The sequence below is a fragment of the Myotis yumanensis genome, unplaced genomic scaffold (genome assembly GCF_028538775.1).
Source record: "Myotis yumanensis isolate MYYU_CA2020_CCGP unplaced genomic scaffold, mMyoYum1.0.hap1 SCAF_4, whole genome shotgun sequence".
In the NCBI taxonomy this organism is placed as follows: domain Eukaryota; kingdom Metazoa; phylum Chordata; class Mammalia; order Chiroptera; family Vespertilionidae; genus Myotis; species Myotis yumanensis.
Genome location: NW_027223755.1, coordinates 80,838,320 through 80,859,549, shown reverse-complemented (window position 1 = coordinate 80,859,549; position 21,230 = coordinate 80,838,320). Strand labels below are relative to the sequence as shown.

Below are 21,230 nucleotides of genomic sequence, written 5' to 3'. Positions count from 1 at the left end.
GGCAACCTCAAATTTCTGATTAGAACCCCCTTGACCTCAGGATGAAAACATAGCTTTGGCCCATGGATTCCCACCTCCTCCCCCTTCTAGTCTGGCTAGGATTCCCCATGTCCTCCACTCTGATTCAGCCCATCCTGGATTCTCTACCTGCTTCTTTATTAGTCTCCAATCATTTTCCCTGGTTGCACACCACATCTCCCTTTGCATATGCCCAAGGCTTCCCAAAACACACCTGTGTACTGGGAGCAGCTGGGCAGGGGCACATGTTCTGAGGTGCAGTCTGCACCCTCAGCTGAAGGAAATGGAGGTCAGGTGCCCTGCAGTGCAAGTCAGCTCCAGAACCAAGACCATTTCACTCAATGAGTCTGGGAACAGCCCCATGTAACAGGCCTCATCCCCATCACCTAATTTTCACAGCCTTCTCTACACTTCGGCACTTCACAGGTCCAATCAAAACCTCAAGTTTTTCTGTTCTTTAATAAATAAACATTCCTTTCACAGATACCAGCCCAAAACTCATCGATATATGAGAGAACAGACAGCAGGGGCAAGTTATACGTTTCCCCCCTTTAGCGGGAACATGAATGAACTCCGTTTGGCAATGCCCTTGAGTGTCCAGGAGACAGTCCTCTCTGTCCCTATTGGCAGGGCCACAAGCAGTCAGGATGGCTTCTACTTGCTTCTATCCAACGAGGCCTTGGGAGAGAGACAGTTCAAACCGTCGCCTTTCTCCTTGGGTCATGTGGAGGCTTTTCTGAGGCCCTGGGCTCCAGAAAGCCACTGTGGCCACACTGTCATCGCCCCATGATGAAGCTGGGCTCTTCCTCTTTCTCCTCCTCTGTCCCAGATGTCTCCTCAGAACTACTGGATGGCTGCTCTTGGTTCTGACTGGATCCTGTAATCACATGACATTCGGATTAGAGATGTCCAGACTCACTCAGATAATCCAGGATGCTTTAGAAAAAGAAGTGCTGTGGAGACATTAGGAAGTTGTCATTCCTGGATGGACAAGTGAGCCAGAAGAAGTCCTCATCTGTCAGTCCTCACCTCCACTGCCCAGTATAAAAGTCCATCACAGAACTGATCTACCACCGCTGGTGGGTAGATCTCATCCTTATTAAAAAGATCCAGCAGCATACACAACGCTGATGCCCCATACATCAAGCTTCACTGTTTTTATATGGTCCTCACCACCACTTTGCCAGGGCAACGTCCCCAACCAGCCCTTTAACATTTAGCATTTAATACTGACAATACTGCTGTTGATGTCTCAAGCTCTCACACTGCAGTCTGCAAAAGGATTTTCTTTTTCTTTTCTTCCCTAAAGTGATTGGAGGGTTGTTTTAAAATATGTTTTTTTAAATTGATTTTAGAGAGAGAGAGAAGGGAGGGGGGAGGGAAGGGGGAGAGAGGGAGAGGGAGAGAAACATCAATTGGCTGCCTCCTGCATGCCCTCTACTGGAGATGGAGCCTGAAACCATGGCATGTGCCCTGACTAGTAACTGAACCTGCGATCTTTGGTGCTGGGAGGACAGTCAACCACACTGGCCAGGAGCAAAAGGATTTTAAAAAACTGTGTAGCAAAGGGCTCTGCCCACACAAATATGTCAGCTTCCTGGCTCTTCCCACAGACTTAGAAACCTTCTCTTGACACTCCATGTGCAGTTCTGAATTCCAGTGTTTTCCCTGGCATGACTGCCAGCACCCACGGTGCCACTGAGCTGGCCAAAAGCAGAGCACAAAGACAACATGTTCCCAATTCCTCCTCCCTCTTTTTGGGAGCAGAGGAGTGGGTGAAAGCCAGAACAAGGCAGAGACAGAGCCCTCAGAGGCAGCACCAGTCCTCCAGCTCAGTCCAGCCCAGGTGGCCACTTGCCACCCAGGCCCATCAATGGGCCTCCTCCCTGCAGAGGTGCAGGAATTCCAGCGCCCACAGGCACCCAGAGATTTGCTCCTGCTGTCATCACAGGGCCAAAGAGCTTCAAGGCAGGAAACCTTGGGGTGCCCAGGCACAGTATAGTCTAAAAATCACTTTCACAGCCTAGGACGAGACACTTAAAAATACTCATGGCAATGGGTTAAATCATCTCTAAGATTAATTTAATAAATTTAGGATATTCCTCCTCCTCCTCAACCTCATGCCAAAAAGAATGAGAAATTTCAGAAGTACAAATGGTGAGCATGTTTTAATAACTAATATTTGTTGAACATCTATTATGTGCCAGGCACTGTGCCAATTCTTTACTGTCTTGTTTAACTCTAAATACCTACCACATATCCATTTTACAGATGAGGAATAAAGCTCAGAGAAGTTAAGTAATTTTCTATGAAGGTCTCATAATCAGTAAAACAAGAATCCAGGATTCAGACCTGAACTATTTAACTCTCCAGGCTTCTAACAACCTTGTCTGAAGAAATGCATAAGGAAACTCAGGCAAAAGAAAAACAAGGTGGACACAGGACTGAGGTGAGCATACTGAATGAATAAGCAAAATATGGTCTAGCCATACAATGGAATATTATTCTAACACATGCTAAAACATGGATGAACCTTGAAGACATTATGTTAAGTGAAACAGGCCAGTCATAGAAAGACAAATATTCTATTCCTTTTATATGAGGTTTCCTGAATAGTGAAAATCACAGAGACAGAAAGTAAAATGTGGTTGCCAGGGACTGGGGGAGGAGGAATAGGAGTTACTGTTTAATAGGTATAGTTTCCGTTTTATAAGATGAAAAGAGTTATGGGGATTCATGGTGAAAATGGTAGCAAAATGATTTGAATGTATTCAATACCAATGAACTGTGCAGTTAAGATGGTAAATTTTATATATATTTTACTCATCCCCCGCCCCCCCACACACATACTACAGAGATTGAAGGAAAAACTAGAGCAATAAAAAAACCTAGCTCTGAGCTCCCTGGACTCAGGGCAGAACTCCCCAGGCTCTCTCATGTCATGGCACACATGGAAAAGGATAATTCTATGGCACATGGTGCAACTGGTCCAAGGCCTTCACTCAGCTTTTATCTACCCCGAAGGCTGAGGGGGGGCTCAAGGTCTCACCTCTTGCAGCCCATTGACTCATATGCCAACTGTGGAATTCTGCTCTAGAACTTGGGCCTAAGGCTGGAACTGCTGATTATTTCTGTTTTATTCCATACCTTAGCATATTCTGTCTCAGCCTCTCTAAGAACCATCAACCACACCTGGACAGGTCTGAACATAGGAGGACCAGAGCATAGGCTTTGATCTTTAATTCTGATCTTAAAGAAACATAAAGCTCTGGCTGGGTAGCTCAGTTGGTTAGAGCTTCATCCCGATATGCCATGATTACAGGCTTGATCCCCAGTTTGGGCATATACCCGAATCAATCAATGAATGCATAAATAAGTGGACCAACAAATCTATGTTTCTTTCTCTCCCCCTCCCTCAAAAAAAAAGAAAAAAAAAGAGAAACAGTAAAATACTGATCAACCTGGATGTTTGTGAAATGGGGGTTTTTGGATGCTTGAGATGCTGATTAACAGGAGGGCTCAAAGCATTCATTGTGATTGAAAAGCCCCTAAAAATGTAAACACAATTGATTCCTGTGCGTGGGTTACATGTTGTCAGGGCCTAGAAGTACCATTCTCAAAGAGGAGAAATCTAATGACTATTTAAGTCATTTGGTAATTCAGCAACATTATTTTACCCACTCATTCTTTCAACAGAAATAAGTAATAAATAATGAAGCGCTTATTACTACTATGCTTAATGTTGAGGGCATAGGAATTTTAAAAATGCTGTCACAAATTATAACGAGATACCACAACACACACATAAATATGGCTAAAATTCAAAAAGTTAACAATACCAATTGCTGGAAAGGATGTGGAGCAACAGGAATTCTCATTCATTGTTGATGGAAATGCAAAATGGTACAGCCACTTTGGAAGACAGTTTGACAGTTTCTTACAAAGCTATACATACTCTAATCATACGATCCAGCAATCATCTTCCTAGGTATATATTCAACAGATCTGAAAACTTATATCCACACAAAAACCATCACATAAATGTTTGTAGCAGTTTTATTCAGAATCTCTAGAAACTGGATATTACCTAGATGTCCTTCAATAGGTGAATGGATAAACACACTGTGGTGTATCCCAGTGGTCGGCAAACTGGCCCCTTGAGTGTGGCTCTTCCACAAAATACCATGTGCGGGCACACACGTACAACACGATTGAAACTTCTTGGCCCGTGCCACGGGGCCAAAGAGCCACATGTGGCTCTTGAGCCGAGGTTTGCCGACCACTGGTATATCCAATACAATAAAATACTATTCAACAATGAAAAGGAATGAACTAAAATTCACGCAGACATGGATGGATCTTAAATGTATTCTGCTATATGGAAGAAGCCAGCCTGAAAAAGCTACATCCTGCATGATTCCAACCAAATGATAAAGGCAAAACTATAGGGATAGTAAACAGATCAGTGGTTGCCAGGGATTGGGGGTGGGGAGGAGGTTGAATAATGAAGCACAGGGAATTTTTTAAGGCTTGGAAAACTATTATACATAATATTGCAATGCTGGGTACATGATACTATGCATTTGTCAAAATTCACAGAACTTTACAGCATAAAGAATAAGCTTTAATGTATGCAAATTTCAGGATGTCAAGGATCCCAGGATGAAATGTGAAATATGAACTAAATTATATTACAAATGGATGAAACCTCTGTGAAGGGGATGAAGGAAAGATGTTGACCTAAATAATTTTGGAAATAGCAGAGTCTGTAAGAGTAAAGGCAAAAAGAACTGTACATTGCACTGTATTAATTGATAAAGTTGTTTCCCACAGATAACAGGTTAACAATTCTGAAACCACTATTCGTGTATACTGAAATTGAACAATTAAATAAAAGGATGGTGGATGGTGAGAGATAAGTTACTCACTGCTAGAGTGGAAAGTTACAGGCAAACAAGCTGAAAAGGCTAGAATACATGTGGCAATGGATTAGAGTTGGAGACATCAGTATGAACTCATGTTTAGCTTAACATAGATAGATATAGATGGTTACATATAGAAATATCTATAAATATATGTATACACACTCTTTAGTAAACACATATATACTTCCTTGCTCTATCAGTTAAGAAGGCCTAAAAGTAACAACACCCTAGTAGTAAAGAGCATACCTAGTCCCCAGACCTTGGTTTCTAATATCTATATATATAAAAGCCCAGTGACCTTTACGGTGGAACAACCGGTCGCTATGATATGCACAGACCACCAGTGGGCAGATGCTCAATGCAGAAGCTTCCCCCTGGTGGTCAGTGCGCTCCCATAGCAGGAGCGCCGCTCAGCCAGAAGCCGGGCTCATGGCTGGTGAGTGCAGCGGCGGTGGTAGGAGCCTCTCCTGCCTCTGCGGTAGTGCTAAGGGGCAGTGAGCCAAGCAGTAAGAAGCAAGCAGGCGGGCAGTAAGGAGGGAGCAGGCAGGCAGTTAGGAGCAAGCAGGCGGGTGGTTAAGAATGAGGGGTCCTGAATTGCGAGAGGGATGTCCACTGCCAGTCTAGGCCCGATCGTGGAGTCCCCAATTGTGAGAGGGCGCAGGCCGGGCTGAGGGACCCTCCCCTCCCCCACACGAATTTTGTGCATTGGGCCTCTAGTCTATATGATAAAAATCTAAGTGACCATTACGGCAGAACGACCAGTCACTATGATGCGCAATGACCACCAGGGGGCAGATGCTCAACGCAGGAGCTGCCCCTGGTGGTCAGTGCACTCCCACAGGGGGAGCGCTGCTCAGCCAGAAGCCAGGCTCACGGCTGGCGAGTGATAGGGCCTAAGCCGGCAGGCAGACATCCTGAGGGGTCCCAGATTGCGAGAGGGCACAAGCTGGGCTAAGGGACACACCCCCTCCACCCAGTGCACTAATTTCATGCACCGGGCCTCTAGTGATTTCATAATAATCCACATTGGCTTAATGCAATCCCATGGTGTCATTCAGATTCCAGTCCCACACTGCATGGTGTCTTAATGAAATTATTGGACCAGCACAGACAACAAGCCAACAAGCAGGGATACTTCCTCTCCAACAACAGAACGGAACTCCTAGCCAGTTGCCCCTTACTGCTTTTTAGGAGAAGGGCTGAAAAGCTTGAGTGATTTACTCCAGGTCCATCAAGAACCCAGCAGTACACAGAAGCCACCTTATGGCACAACGGAATATCACAACATTTAAGTTTCTATTCTTTTCAAACAGACAGCTGGAAAATCTATTTTCTCTTTCACAAAAGGAAACTGAGCACACAAACCATTTTTGACAGTTATCCCTATAGCATTCCCTATCTTGCTCAACCATGCATCACTAATCGTTTTTAAATATGTATAGATATTAACTTGACTATTAAGTATAAGAACAGGCAGCGCCCATGCACCATAACAATGATTTTCAAATTTGTTTGATTAAAGCCCATAGCCCACATAGAAATGGAAAGATTCACAAAATATTTATTCCGAGTGTAATGAACTGATAGCTTCTTGTCTCTTTTATTCATGTTTGAAAAAATAATAGCTGCAACCTCTAAAATGATTTCATGATCCAGTGAGTAAAGGATCATAACGCTCAGACTCTGGAAATGTTCCTTGGATTGTTTAAGAAAAATGGCTGAATCCTAATCAGAACAGCAAGCTTTGTGGTTTTTTAACTTGTCCTCTTCCCTACCCTCTCCATAAACCCAAGGTAGTCACCAAAGTCAACAGCCTCATAATCACAGTAGCTATGAAAAGTACCAGCCTACAAACCACTGGAGGGGCAAGCTGCATTGGGAGTGCCTCAGAAGTTCCACACACAGAGGTCTGTCCTTATTTGACCTGTTTGGCAGCTCCCAGAAAACTTACATTTGCAAGGATTATCTTCATTCAATCTGACTCAGTAGAAAACAGCCTCTTCCCCAGGCATCGTTAAAAGAATTTCTTCTAGTCAAAAACCGTATCATATATAGTGTGTCTCAGTACATTTATAACTCAGAAGGAAACTGGTCCTTGAACGGTCCAATCACATTGCAATATGCCAGTGAAAGTCTGACTTTATCATAAGACCAAAAATCAAAACTGTCCAATCAGGAAATATGCCTAGTCAATCAGGGAATTGCCACAGATTCGGTAATGTTATGGAGAGTTGCAATTTTTTTTTGTTTCTTAGCATCCTGGGTCCTTCCTTCCTATCTGGGATCCCGCTGTCCCTGAATCTCAGCTCAGGGGCTCTCAGGGGAGTGGCTGGTACTTCTGGCCTTGTGATAGTTTCAAAGGTAGGCAAGACTGCAGCACCGTGGTATGTTGACACATTACTCACCTCCTCTTCCTCCTTGTTAACAAAACTCAATTCTATCTAGGGTGCCATGTATCCAGCTCTCAATGACGGATCACGAGAGGTTAACGATAGTCATGACAATTCTTTTATCTACTCATCTAGCCTGATGGCAGGCAGCAAGAGATGGCAAAGTGACTTAGTACTGATCAATGACATATAAGATGACAACAGCTGAGCATTTCTAGAGGATGTTTTGCTTTTCAGTTACAGGAAAAAAACCACACTAGACAAGTAGCACTTCTTTTCCCCCTTCCTCCTGCTTTGAACATAGGTATGATGCCAGGAGCTGCAATAGCCATATCACGCCCACAGGACAAAGGCCAAAAGAACTGCAGGGATGTTGGGCCTGACACTACTGAACTGCTGAACCATACCAGGCTGCCACCTATCACCAGGTTTCCTGTTATGTAAGAAAAATTAATTCCTCTTTGTTTACTGCTGGTTGAGTCTGTCTGTTTCTTGCAGCCAAAAGCAGTCTTTTTTAAAAAAAATCCTCACCTGAGGCTATGTTTCATTGAGTTTTTAGAGAGTGAGGAAGGAAGAGAGAAATATCAATTGCCTCTCATACACACCCTGACGGGATTTAACCCACCACCTTTTTTGGTGTATGGGATGACACTAACCAACTGAGCCACCTGGCCAGGGTGCCAAAACTATTCTTTTTAAAAAATATATTTATATTGATTTCAGAGAGGAAGGGGGAGAGAGGGAGGAAGAGAGGGCGGGAGGGAGAGGAAGAGAGAGAAAGAGTAACATCAGTGATGACCTTGATCAGCTGCCTCCTGCACACCCCACACTGGGGACTGAGCTGGCAACCCAGGCATATGCCCTGACCAGAAATCGAACCGTGACCTCCTAGCTCATAGGTTGACACTCAACCACTTAGCCATGCCTTTTACTCTTTTTTTTGTTAATCCTTGCCCGAGGATATTTCTCCATTGATTTTTTTAGAGAGAGAAGGATGGGGGAAAGACACAGAAACATGAGTGTGTCTCTCACATTGATTGGTTGCCTTCAACACACACCCCAACTGGGGTCTGAGATGGAGACTGCAACTGAGGTACATGCCCTTGACCAGAATCGAACCTGGGACCAGTCAGAGACTGATGCTCTATCCACTGTGCCAAACTGGCCAGGATGGTGCCAAAAGTATTCTTAACTGACTTGCCAAGTGACTCAATCAGAGACAAAGGAACACAAAAACACCTTTGCTAGGGACGTCTCAATCTTTCCTACTGGACAAGAATGAGGTAGGGTACAGCCTCAGGAATCTCACAACCACAGGGACGACATAAGCCTGCCTGAGGACAGGATGCTAAGGGGCAGAGGGAAACAGTGAATGCCAATAACAACTCGAAGCTCTTTTACTAGTCATGACTGAAGGAAGGTTTGTCCTGGACTTAACATGAGCTAGTATGTTCCTTTGTGCTTAATCCAGTTTGGCTTTCTGACACTTGCAATTAAATGAGCCCTAACTAAGAGAATAAGCCCTAATTTCTTCACTGGTCAGCCAATCAGTTTCAAACTCTAAATCACATTCTTGGCAGGTCAGCTTCTGTGCAACACCATAAAAGATCACAACCAAGAAAAGTGGGTATTACCTTCTTTTTGTTTCTTCTGTTCAAGTTTCATCTTCTTTGCCAATAATTTCTTCTCTTTTAACTTTTGGCTACAGATGTAATATAAATACATTAATCCCTTACTTTGTATATTAAAAACATCTACTTATAGGATCTTTAAAGATGTTATAATCACACAAACACTACACTAATAAAATGAAAGAAATACTTTATGATTCTGCTACTCCATCACCAACATTATCAAGCCATTTTTCTTCATGAATCAAGAGAAATCCTCCTGAGGTGATTAAAGCAATCTCAGAAACAATGGAGATGGTTCTTCAACCCAAGATATTTAGGGACGACTTGAAAAATCCTGTTCAGCACTATAAAAGTGGGGTTCTACTGAAAGTAACCTCATAGGGTGACCTGATCATAAATCCCTAACTGGGCAGGTCATGATGGGCAGCTACACCCCAAGCATATAACTTTTGTAAAAGATTTCTCTTTGCCTTAAGCAGGCCATTGTTTTAGTGCATCTAGGTTAACAGAACTTTGAAATGCCTTTTCAGAAGTAACCTCGTCCAAGAGAGCACATAATCTGGTTAACTATCCTGTAATCCAGTCTCAGCCTTACTTTCTCTACCTTACTTCCCTCAATTTCAAATGCATAAAAGCAGCTGCAAACTGCCATTCTGGAAAGTATTCAATTAAGATCTTGATTCCCAGCAGCTGTCCTCAGTTTGGCTCAAAAAAAATTCCTAGAAAAATTCCCTACAGGGTTAGACATTTCTTATATCGATAAGGGAGTACTTATTAAAACATACACACATGCAACCTGTACACTTATATAGTCACTTAGGGAGGTCACAGGCCCTAATTTAAGGAAGAAGCTAAATAAGAAGTTCAATCACAGCACCTAGTTAAACCTGAGGTTAAAATACAGAAGTGAAGAAGAGAAATCCCTATGATCACGGAAATGCTGACCTCCAAGCTTTGAAGAAGTTGTAACCAGCTGGGGGAGGGGCACAGTAAATGTCTTCATCTCTCCTGGACTATTTGAAGAAAAGCCATTTCTCTACTGGATTGCTCCACGGTGGGTTAAACACCCAAGACCTCTAAAGGTTATACAGGTAAACTTTTGACTGCAAGGACTCATCCACCAACCATGCATCTACTTTCCATTTCCTGCCCTTAAGTCTCATTAGTTATGAGATGCCACAAAGCCCTTACCGCTTTTTTCGACGCTTTGCAGTCTGCTCCTCTGCAGCAATTTTATTCCTTTCCAGTCTCTTCTGAAACTCTACATCCAATTTTTGCTGCAAAAAAACCGACATCATTTAGACACACTGTGGACTGGATATGAGAGCTCCAAAAGTCACACCAGTGGGGGTGCTACAGGTATATCTAGGTCTCCAGGGCCACTTCAACTTTAAGTGGTTGCCCCACAGAGGGGGTGGGAAATCAATACAAGGCTCTCTGATGGTGAAGTAACTCTGTTCACTAAGATACTGAAGCAGGGTAGTAAGAAACTAGGAAAACTATCCTGAAAGTGGAATGAGGAAACTGAGACAAGGGGTGGAAACAGCTATTAACAGCCAGCTAATAAATCACAAGACCCTAACCTCCCTAACTGAAGATGCCCAAGAGCAGATGGTTTAAATCACCATAGTCGGGAAGCCAGAACAAAAACCAATTAGAGCCAGACTAATCCAAGATAAAGGTAAACTAGCCAGAAAATGACCCCGGATCCTACTGTACACTTATTTTATTTTTTTAAATCCTTACCCGAGGATATTTTTTCCATTGATTTTTTTAGAGAGTGGAGGAGGGGAGAGAGGGAGGGAGGGAGAGAGAGAGAGACAGACAGACAGACAGACAGACATTGACATGAGAGAGACAACTGGGCTGGGGATCGAATCTGCAATCGACGTTAATATGCCCTTGACCGGAATCAAATCCGCGACCCTTCAGTCTGTGGGCCGAAGCTCTAACCACTGAGAAAACCAGCTAGGGCTGAATCTAATTTTTTAAATCAAATTATTGGAAAATGAAATATTATTGGGTAGTTTCTTCTTTCATAAAAAGCAGACATTTTAAAGTATCTGAATCTCTCAAAATGTATAAATGTATTCCCTGAAATAACAGCCATTATGAGAAGACTGAGGAAAAGGACTTTTCTAGTGCGTGTTGTAAGATTAAGAATAAGGGGCAATCTCTCATGCCCAATGTTTGTTTGTTTTTTTTTACTTGTTTTTAATCCTCACCCAAGGATATTTTTTCCATTAATTTCTAGAGAGTGGAAGGGGGTGGGGGAAGGGAGAGGGAGAAAGAGAAAGAGAGACAGAAAGAAAGAGAGAAAGAGAGAGAGAGAGAGAGAGAGAGAGAGAGAGAGAGAGAGAGACTGATGTGACAGAGACACATCGACTGGTTGCCTCCTACCTGTGCCCCTACAAGGGTTGGGAAACCTGCAACTGAGGTATGTGCCCTTGACCAGAAATCGAACTGGTGACCCGAGACCCTTCGGTCCACAGGCCGATGCTCTAATAATTGAGCAAAATCAGCTAGGGCCGTGGTCGGCAAACTGCGGCTCCCGAGCCACATGCGGCTCTTTGGCCCCTTGAGTGTGGCTCTTCCTAAGCCTTAGGAGTACCCTAATTAAGTTAATAACAATGTAGCTACCTATATAGTTTAAGTTTAAAAAATTTGGCTCTCAAAATAAATTTCAATTGTTGTACTGTTGACTAATGAGTTTGCTGACCACTGGGCTAGGGCATCATGTATAATGTTAAGAGGAGAAATCAGATTTGGAAAACCACAAAGAAACAGCCAAATAATATTTGATTTTTTAAAATAGCATGATGGGCAAATATAGGAGCACTATACAAAAGTCAGTATTTTTTTTTCTGCATCTCACCAATATCAAGTAATAAAATAGAGGACCACCTAGCATCACTGCAATAAAAAAACTTAAAATATCTTTCAACAAATGTGGTGAGATATGCAGAACCTCCACAAATCATCAGAGAGATACGAAAAGATTTAAACAAGTGAAAAAACATAGTTTCTTGAAGGGATGACCAACACTATAACATCCATTCTCATTTAAATTAAAGTTACATATTCAACTCAATTCTAGTGAAAAATCCAGCAAGACTTTTGGTGTGGATAAAATAACTCCAAATTTTAGTATATGTGCTGCCAAAGCGAGCACATAACTCCAAATTTTAATTCAAAAAATAAAACAAGTGATATGTTCAAAAGAGTATTTTTTAAACAGGAAACTTCTGGCCCTTCTAGCCAAGTAATGCTTAACAGTTTTTACAGTATAATTTCTAAAGCAGTTCTCAATTTTTAATCAATTATTATTTGACACTTGTCAAGAAGAATTGCCAGCTGCCAAGCTAGAAAACTAAAAGCAGCAGACACATAGAAGCACACTAGTATTCACAGAAAACACACAGCTAACTGGAATTATAGGTATTCAGCCAAAAAGAGAGAATAAGAGAGAAATAATAGCTCAAGTGGTGTGGGAGATCCTGCTTTCTATTTAATTTCATGGCAAATGGCCTGAAGGGCTGTGCCCTTCAATACATAGGTGATTACCTTACGGTGCTAAGTCTGGCCTAGGATTAACTGGGCTCTACTTGATGTCTGTTTCTGGTGCTGACTTTAAAAGGTAGCCCTTACACAAACCAGGTGTATCTACTCTGTTTCAAATGCTTTTTTCTAAAAGTTATGAAGTGCACACTGTTCATACCCAAGGGCTCAGTCAGCCTCCTTGCTCACTGACCTTCTCAGCCATGGCATCCATGTAGTCCTGTCGCTGATATTCTCTCCGGCGCAGATGCCTATACACATGGAACTCTCCGCTGCCTGCACCAGCGCTTGAACCTACAGCCAGGATAGTTCAGAGTTCTCGATGAGCTCCAGTTATCAACACAGGCCACCTTTAATTAACAGTGACCAAAGAAAGAAACTCAATAATGGAAGGGACAGCCTGTCCTACTCCCCACTATCCTGCAGAATCTAGCACAGTACCTAGTGTACAGTGTAAGCATCCCTGTGAATGTGGGATTCACTAAAAAGTCCACTCTAATGCAGTATTAAGAGAAGAAATAGAATGCAGTTCAGTGACCGGAAACCTAGAAGAGAGCCTATGACCTTTCCCTCCCCACCAGGTGATTTTACGTTACATTTCTGAGCTAAAAACATATCCATGGTCCAGTAAGTGAAAAAGTTGGTTACCAAATAGTATGTGTGGATCAATCATATTTTTCTAAAAACATTTTTTTCTAAAGCAGCAGTGGTTTTGTCTATGAAGAGGTTTGGAAGGCTATCTCAGAATGTTACAAGTGGAACGATGAAATTACAGGTGGTTCAAACTTTTTAAATACCTCTATTCTTTTTCTTTTTAATTAGTATATATTAATTCACAACCCAACAAAAAATAACAAAATTATTCCATGGAGAAATAACCAATACAAGGCATTATTAAAAACAATGCATAAGAAAATTCTCTAACGCCAAACCCCTTTGTTGTAAGAACAAAATACTGGACCAATGAACACTGTTTTTTCCTACTAGAAATCTAATTAACATATACTAACTGCAGGGTTTTTATATTTATACTTCAAAAATTATGTTTACATACACACACACTCCCCAAAAGACATTACCCATTACATCTCGGACAAATTCTGGGGGAGGTCGAGGTGCCCATTCACTCATTTTTTCTGGAATTGGAACTGCTTTGTCCTGAAACATTTCAACAGGAAAGCATTTATAAGTATAAACCTGCTGACAAAGTCACATCTCTTATAACCAAAGGATCTTAATGAACTAAGGCTGCTTTGCTCCTTGGACTCAAAGCTGATTTCTTCCCTGTCTTAGCTTTACTTCATCCTGTATATTTTGGGGTTTATCACAGCCCATAGGCTCATAAAGGCTATTAATAACTTTCCAGAGAAGAGCTCAGAAACGGAAGTCAACCTGTATGGCTGGACGCCTCCAACTCTAACCCCCCTACACTGCACAAGAGGAGTCAACCCTCTCTAGTCTAAGATCCATGAGACCTGCTCATCCAACTGTTTTTGTGACTGATGGGGCCGAGGCCTGGAGAGGGTGAGCGACTTGCCCCCATGCCTCTAACGAGGTACTGTTTATTTTTTATTTAAAAAATATGTTTTTATTGGTTTGTGAGAGAGGAAGGGAAAGGGAGAGAATCATCCACCAGCTGCGGCCGGCAACATGGGCATGTGCCCTGACCCGGAACCAAACGGTGACCTCACGCTTCGTGGGGGCGACGCTCACCCACTGAGCCACACCGGCTTGACTAACGAGGCAGTTTAGAAGAAAATAACCCTTGTGCTAACCCACAGGCTCTATCTTTACAGCCTAACGCTTCCGACGCTTCTGTTTACAAAAAGTTAAACCGGAAACGGTCTTGGAGCACGGGAAGCCGCCCACAGCGCGCCCGTCCCGGCCGGGCTGTAACCTAAGGGCAGGAGGAAGCTCACAGTCTCTGGGGCAGCCTACTCCGCACTCAGGGGCTGGCGCTGGGTTCGGGCTATGAACTCCTGAATCTGGAGGCGGGGGCGGTGGGCCCTTGGGCCCCCAGAGGCGCCGGAAGGGAAGGCGGTGGGACGCGGCGGCCGACGAGCCCACGCTCCGTCTTACCGGGTTCTTCATGAGCCGCTCCAGCTTGAGCTTCTGCTCTTCCGCCGCATTCTTGGGGATGACGAGCGCTTGCGGCTCTTTCTTGGGCCTCGGCGGTCGCACCGTGGACGCGGCGGGACTCGCCATGACAGTTCTCCGGTTTCCCTCGCGAGCGGCGGCGGCGCGCGTCTGACGACAGAGACGCGCGCCCGCGACGCAAGCGCAGCCTCCCAGCTGGGCGGGACTGGGCGGAGTCGCGGGCTGCTGAATATTCATGACCCGAGGCCGGGCGGGCTGTTTTGATCAAAGCCGCTGGATTTCATTTCCTGTTTCTGGGTCAATCCCGGCAGCCGAGCCGGTCCCGGGAGGGGAGTCCCGCGTGCCCTAGGGCTCTGCCCCTCCGACCTCTCTAGACCAGTGCGTCCCGGCTCCGCTGGCAGCTCTGCTTGCTAATGGCTCTCAGCCTCCCCTCCCGCCCTGGGCCTTTGTCCTGACTCTTCCTTGGGTCTGGTTCACTCCCCCTACCCATTTCTTTCTTTCTTTTTAAATTCTTTTTTTTTTTTTTAATATATTTTATTGATTTTTTACAGAGAGGAAGGGAGAGAGATAGAGAGTTAGAAACATCGATGAGAGAGAAACATCAATCAGCTGCCTCCTGCACATCTCCTACTGGGGATGTGCCCGCAACCCCAGGTACATGCCCTTGACCGGAATCGAACCCGGGACCCTTCAGTCCGCAGGCCGACGCTCTATCCACTGAGCCAAACCGGTTTTGGCTTCTTTTTTTTTCTTTATTGATTAAGGCAAGTGGTTCTCAACCTTCCTAATGCCGCGACTCTTTAATACAGTTCCTCATGTTGTGGTGACCCCCAACCATAAAATTATTTTCTTTAAAAAAAAAAAAATTTTATTGATTTTTTAGAGAGGAAGGGAGAGGGATAGAGAGTTAGAAACATCAATGAGAGAGAAACATCGATCAGCTGCCTCCTGCACACTCCCTACTGGGGATGTGCCCACAAGCAAGGTACATGCCCTTGACCGGAATTGAACCCGGGACCCTTGAGTCCGCAGGCCGACGCTCTATCCACTGAGCCAAACCGGTCAGGGCCGTAAAATTATTTTCGTTGCTACTTCATAACTGTAATTTTGCTACTGTTATGAATCGTAATGTAAATATCTGATATGCAGGATGTATTTTCATTGTTACAAATTGAACATAATTAAAGCATAGTGATTAATCACAAAAACAATATGTAATTATATATGTGTTTTCCGATGGTCTTAGGCGACCCCTGTGAAAGGGTCGTTTGACCCCCAAAGGGGTCGCGACCCACAGGTTGAGAACCGCTGGATTAAGGTATTACATATGTGTCCTTATTCCCTCATTGCCCCCCAGCCCCCCCATCCCACTCCCGTTCATGCCTTCACCGCCCCCTGGTGTCTGTGTCCATTGGTTAGGCTTATATGCATGCATACAAGTCCTTTGGTTGATCTCTCCCTCTTACCCTCACCCTCCCCTGCCTTCCCTCTGAGGTTTGAGCATCTGATCGATGCTTCTCTGTCCCTGGATCTGTTTTTGTTCATCAGTTTATGTTGTTCATTATATTCCACAAATGAGTGAGATCATGTGATATTTATCTTTCTCTGACTACCCTACCCATTTCTGACAACCTGTTTATTTAAGATTGCGCAAACATCTTCCTAAGGACTGGGACCTACCTCTTTTGCCCACCTCGAATTACTCTGCACCTGGCACCCAGCAAACAGACCTCAGCCGAGTGAAGGGGACTATCTTACCAAGAAGAGAAAACTGCCCCTCACATCTGGGAGCTGGCCTGGCACTCACGAGCTAGGTGTTCTCCTGTTGGACATCAATTTCCCAGAGCACCAACATCACACCAGGCCATCCAGTGACCATGATGGAGCAAGACATGAACAAGAATGCTTGGTATGCATGTTTGTTTGTATTTTTCCAAGATCTAATTGGCTTTATTAAGCAATTCATGAACAGGGCAGCATCCCTTCTAACAACTAGAAGGATGCTCTCTATAATCGTTTTTTATTGAAAAACATGAATATCTTTGGAACCAGAAAAAGACTGAACATTTTTGCCATTCTCACTAATATGAGTAACTGCTGCTCCTTTACAGCTTTGGCCTCTCAACTCATTCCTCCCACTTTAAATATTTAAGACATCCAATCATAGAATTGTCTCTGCTTCCTGAAAACATCTAATCCAGAGTAGGAGCCCACATACGTGAACCCTTCCCCAAATCACTTAGCCAAAACTTAAATCCTCAAAGTCCTCTTTAACACCTACTCTCTTGCTGAAGTAAGCGCAGTCTTCCTTCTAGAGAGGTAATAAACCCAACTTGTTCAGCTACAGGTATGTTCTTGGTGGTCTTCAGAATTGTTGGTTTTCTCATTTATTATTTGTTGCCTGCTAGAGGGTAGAAGTTCTGTCTTGTTCACTGCTGTCTGCCCAGTGTCTGGGGCAAGGCCTGACTTACAGTAAGGCACTCAAACATTTGCTGGATGACCATGGGATCTTGGGGGCCAGGTACCTCAGATACTCCCACTACTGCTGTCTGCTCAGCCTACTCCGCCCAGGATAGCTTGTCCACTGGGTGTCCAGGGGTTAGACGGGTGGCTCCTGTGACAGGGTCCTGTATTAACACTACCAGGCCATTCTTGGCTGCCTGATAGTGGGTGGTTTTCCAGGGGCCAAGAGTGATGAATTAGGGGAAGTTCTTGAATGGCTCAAGTCTGTCACTGGAACCTAGGGAGGGCGTGGCCTGGGTATGGTCAGGGACACATGACCCTACATCACTCACTCCAGCCATCCAAGCACCTCACTTTTCCTCAAACACACCACACACACACACACACACACACACACACACACACACGAGTTTACTTGGAGTGTCATTTCCTCCCTGGAGAACTCCCACACACCCTTCTTAGCTTGGCTTAAATGCTACTTCCTCTGTGAAACCTATGACTGCTCCCAGTCCCCTCCTCCAGACAGGCAGTTGCTTTCTTCTGGTGCTTCCCCTGCTCTGGGTCCCAGTGGCTGGCAGGGTAGATACCACATGTGTCCTCACCATCTCACCACTCCCAAGTCGGGGGAGGGGGGTGGGGGGAGTGCTGAGCCAGAATCCCAGCATCTAATCCTGGCCTAGAGTAGAGTGGTGCTTCCAGAATGCTTGCAGAACAGGGGAATGAGGGGAGAGAAAGGAGGGAGTCACAACTGCCTGAACAAATAAAGAATGAACATGTAAACGACAGGATCAAGTGATGGGTGAATGAATGAATGAATGAATAAGGAAGTTAAATGAGTGAAAATATGAGAAAAATGAATGAACACTATAAAATAATATTGAATGTCAATTGTAATTGAAAAAAAAATGAACACTTAAATAAATGGATACACCATAGTGAGTGAATGAGGGAAGGAAGGAAGGAATAAACACATGAGACAGTGGAAAATTTCAAAGCCAGGAGGGAGCCATATCCCTGGCACCCCCAGCTCAGGGTCTGGCACAGAGCTGGTGCTTGGTAGATAACTGCTGGATGAAAGTGAAGTGAATGAATGAAGTGAGTGAGTGTACAAAGGTGGGAAAGTTAAGGCATGTGGGTGTGAAGGAGCTGGTAATAGTCACCTCAGTCTGAGCTTAGTCTAAGTGTGTTGACATGTTTATCATCCTGATTTATAGATAAGGAACTAAGGCCCAGAGCGGTGAGTGACTGGCTCAGGTCACAGGGACTCAAACCCAGCAGTCTGGCCCTGGGTCTGTGGGGCCTTAAATGATCATATACTCATGGCTGGCTGGACCAAGGCCCCCAGCAATTACTGGTGAGGGCCACCCCTTCTAGGGCTGAGGCCAGATTTGAGGTCCGGCTCCGTGGGAGAAAAGGGTGCCTTGTCAGCCTCTCTGCCCATAAAAGTGGACTCAAACCTAGAACGCCACCGTATCTGCCACCAGAGGGCAGCAAAGCTCCACCAGGCCCACATCTCAGCACCTGGGGAATGAGCCTCCTGCCCAGGAAGACACCAGTGCTTTGGAGTCTGGTGGGCCTGTTGCCAATGTTTGGCTCCACCTACTCGGGAGTGTGGGCTAGAAAATCAACTTAACCTCCCAAAGGCTGTTCCCTTGTGCTCAGGATGGGACAAGCAAACCTACCCTTGAGACTGCCCTGCGGATACAATGATGTGATGGATATACAGTGCCTGGCACAGCACCTGTCCCAGTTTAATCCTAGGACGAGGGGTGTCCCAGGACGTAAGACCTTCAGCGAAAACCTGGAGACTCTTGGGTAAACCAGGGCAGTTGGTCCCTATGGAGGGATGGTCACTCCCACCTCACTCCTTAGAGTTGTGGTTGGTCCTTAAGGAACCAAAACAGCAAAACTTTTTTTTTTTTTTTTTTTTTTTTTTTTTTTTTTTTTATTTTCCTCTTAAAGTATTACAAAGGGTATTACATAAGTATCCTTTCCCCCCCCCCCCCCCCGCCCTTGACAAACCACTACCCTCCCTTACCCCCCAGTGTCTTATGTCCATTAGTTATGCTTATATGCATGCATACAAGTCCTTCGGTTGATCTCTTACTCCCCTCCCTCCTGCCCCCCAACTCTCTCTGGCCTTCCCACTGCAGTTTGACAATCAGTTTGAGGCAGCTCTGCCTCTGTATCTATTATTGTTCAAAAGTTTGTAATGGTCTTTATTATCCATGAATGAGTGAGATCAAGTGGTATTTTTCCTTCATTGACTGGCTTGTTTCACTTAGCATAATGCTCTCCAGTTCCATCCATGATGTTGCAAATGGTAGGAGTTCCTTCTTTTTAACAGCAGCATAGTATTCCATCGTGTAGATGTACCACAGTTTTCTAATCCATTCATCTACTGATGGGCACTTAGGCTGTTTCCAGATCTTAGCTATGGTGAATTGTGCTGCTATGAACATCTGGGTGCATATATCCTTTCTGATAGGTGTTTCTGGTTTCTTGGGATATATTCCTAGTAGTGGGATCACAGGGTCAAATGGGAGTTCCATTTCCAATTTTTTGAGGAACCTCCATACTGCCTTCCATAGTGGCTGCACCAGTCTGCATTCCCACCAGCAGTGCACAAGTGTTCCTTTTTCTCCACATCCTCTCCAGCACTTGTCGTTTGTTGATTTGTTGATGATGGCCATTCTGACAGGTGTGAGATGGTACCTCATTGTTGTTTTGATTTGCATCTCTCGGATGATTAGTGACTTTGAGCATGTTTTCATATGTCTCTTGGCTTTCTGAATGTCCTCTTTTGAAAGGTGTCTATTTAGATCCTTTGCCCATTTTTTGATTGGATTGTTTATCTTCTTTTTGTTAAGTTGTATGAGTTCCCTATAAATTTTGGAGATTAAGCCCTTATCCGATATGACGTTGGCAAATATGTTTTCCCACGAGGTGGGTTTTCTTGTTGTTTTGTTGATGGTTTCTTTTGCTGTGCAGAAGCTTTTTATTTTGATGTAGTCCCATTTGTTCAGTTTCTCTTTAGTTTCAACTGCCCTAGGAGCTGTATCAGTGAAGAAATTGTTTTGGCATATGTCTGAGATTTTGTTGCCTTTGTATTCTTCTAGAATTTTTATGGTTTCCTGTCGTACATTTAAGTCCTTTATCCATTTTGAGTTTATTCTTGTGTATGGTGTAAGTTGGTGGTCTAGTTTCATTTTCTTGCATATGTCTGTCCAATTTTCCCAACACCATTTATTGAAGAGACTATCTTGGCTCCATTGTATGTTCATGCCTCCTTTGTCAAAAATTAATTGAGCATATTGGTTCGGGCTAATTTCTGGACTCTCTATTCTATTCCACTGATCTATATGTCTGTTCTTGTGCCAGTACCAGGCAGTTTTGAGAACAGTGGCTTTGTAATACAGCTTGATATCTGGCATTGAGATCCCACCTACTTTGTTCTTTCTCAGGATCGTTGCAGCTATTCGGGGTCTTTTTTTATTCCAGATGAATTTTTGGAGAGTTCGTTCTAGATCTTTGAAGAAGGCCATTGGTATTTTAATGGGAAGTGCGTTGAATGTATAGATTGCTTTGGGTAGTATGGACATTTTAATGATGTTGATTCTACCAATCCAAGAACATGGTATGTTCTTCCATCTGTTTATGTCTTCCTCTATCTCTTTTTTCAACGTCCTGTAGTTTTCTGAGTAGAGGTCTTTAACCTCTTTAGTTAAGTTTATTCCTAGGTATCTTAATTTTTTTGGTGCGATGGTAAATGGGATTGTTTTTCTGATCTCCCTTTCTGAAAGTTCACTGTTGGTGTATAGAAATGCCTCAGATTTCTTGGGGTTAATTTTGTATCCTGCTACATTGCCAAATTCATGTATTAAGTCTAGTAGCTTTTGGATGGAGTCTCTAGGGTTTTGTATGTATAATATCATGTCATCTGCAAATAAGGACAGTTTTACTTCCTCTTTTCCAATTTGGATGCCTTTTATTCCTTCTTCTTGCCTAATTGCAATGGCTAATACTTCCAGTACTATGTTGAACAGGAGTGGTGAGAGTGGACATCCCTGTCTTGTTCCTGTTCTTAGGGGAAATGGTGTTAGTTTTTGTCCATTGAGTATGATGTTGGCAGTGGGCCTGTCATA

The 21,230-nt window shown here is 43.9% G+C and overlaps 1 protein-coding gene across 1 annotated transcript; it reads right to left on the bottom strand.

Moving 5' to 3' along the window:
- Positions 1 to 458: 458 nt before the first annotated feature.
- On the bottom strand, positions 459 to 14,778 carry PRKRIP1 (PRKR interacting protein 1). The gene is made up of 6 exons (XM_070412739.1): positions 14,605 to 14,778; positions 13,605 to 13,683; positions 12,719 to 12,819; positions 10,159 to 10,244; positions 8,968 to 9,035; positions 459 to 895 (listed from the first exon to the last, which is right to left on the bottom strand). Exons 1-6 carry the CDS (start codon positions 14,728 to 14,730, stop codon positions 795 to 797), a joined length of 561 nt encoding a protein of 186 aa, XP_070268840.1. The 5' UTR covers positions 14,731 to 14,778; the 3' UTR covers positions 459 to 794.
- Between the last annotated feature and the right edge of the window lie 6,452 nt (positions 14,779 to 21,230).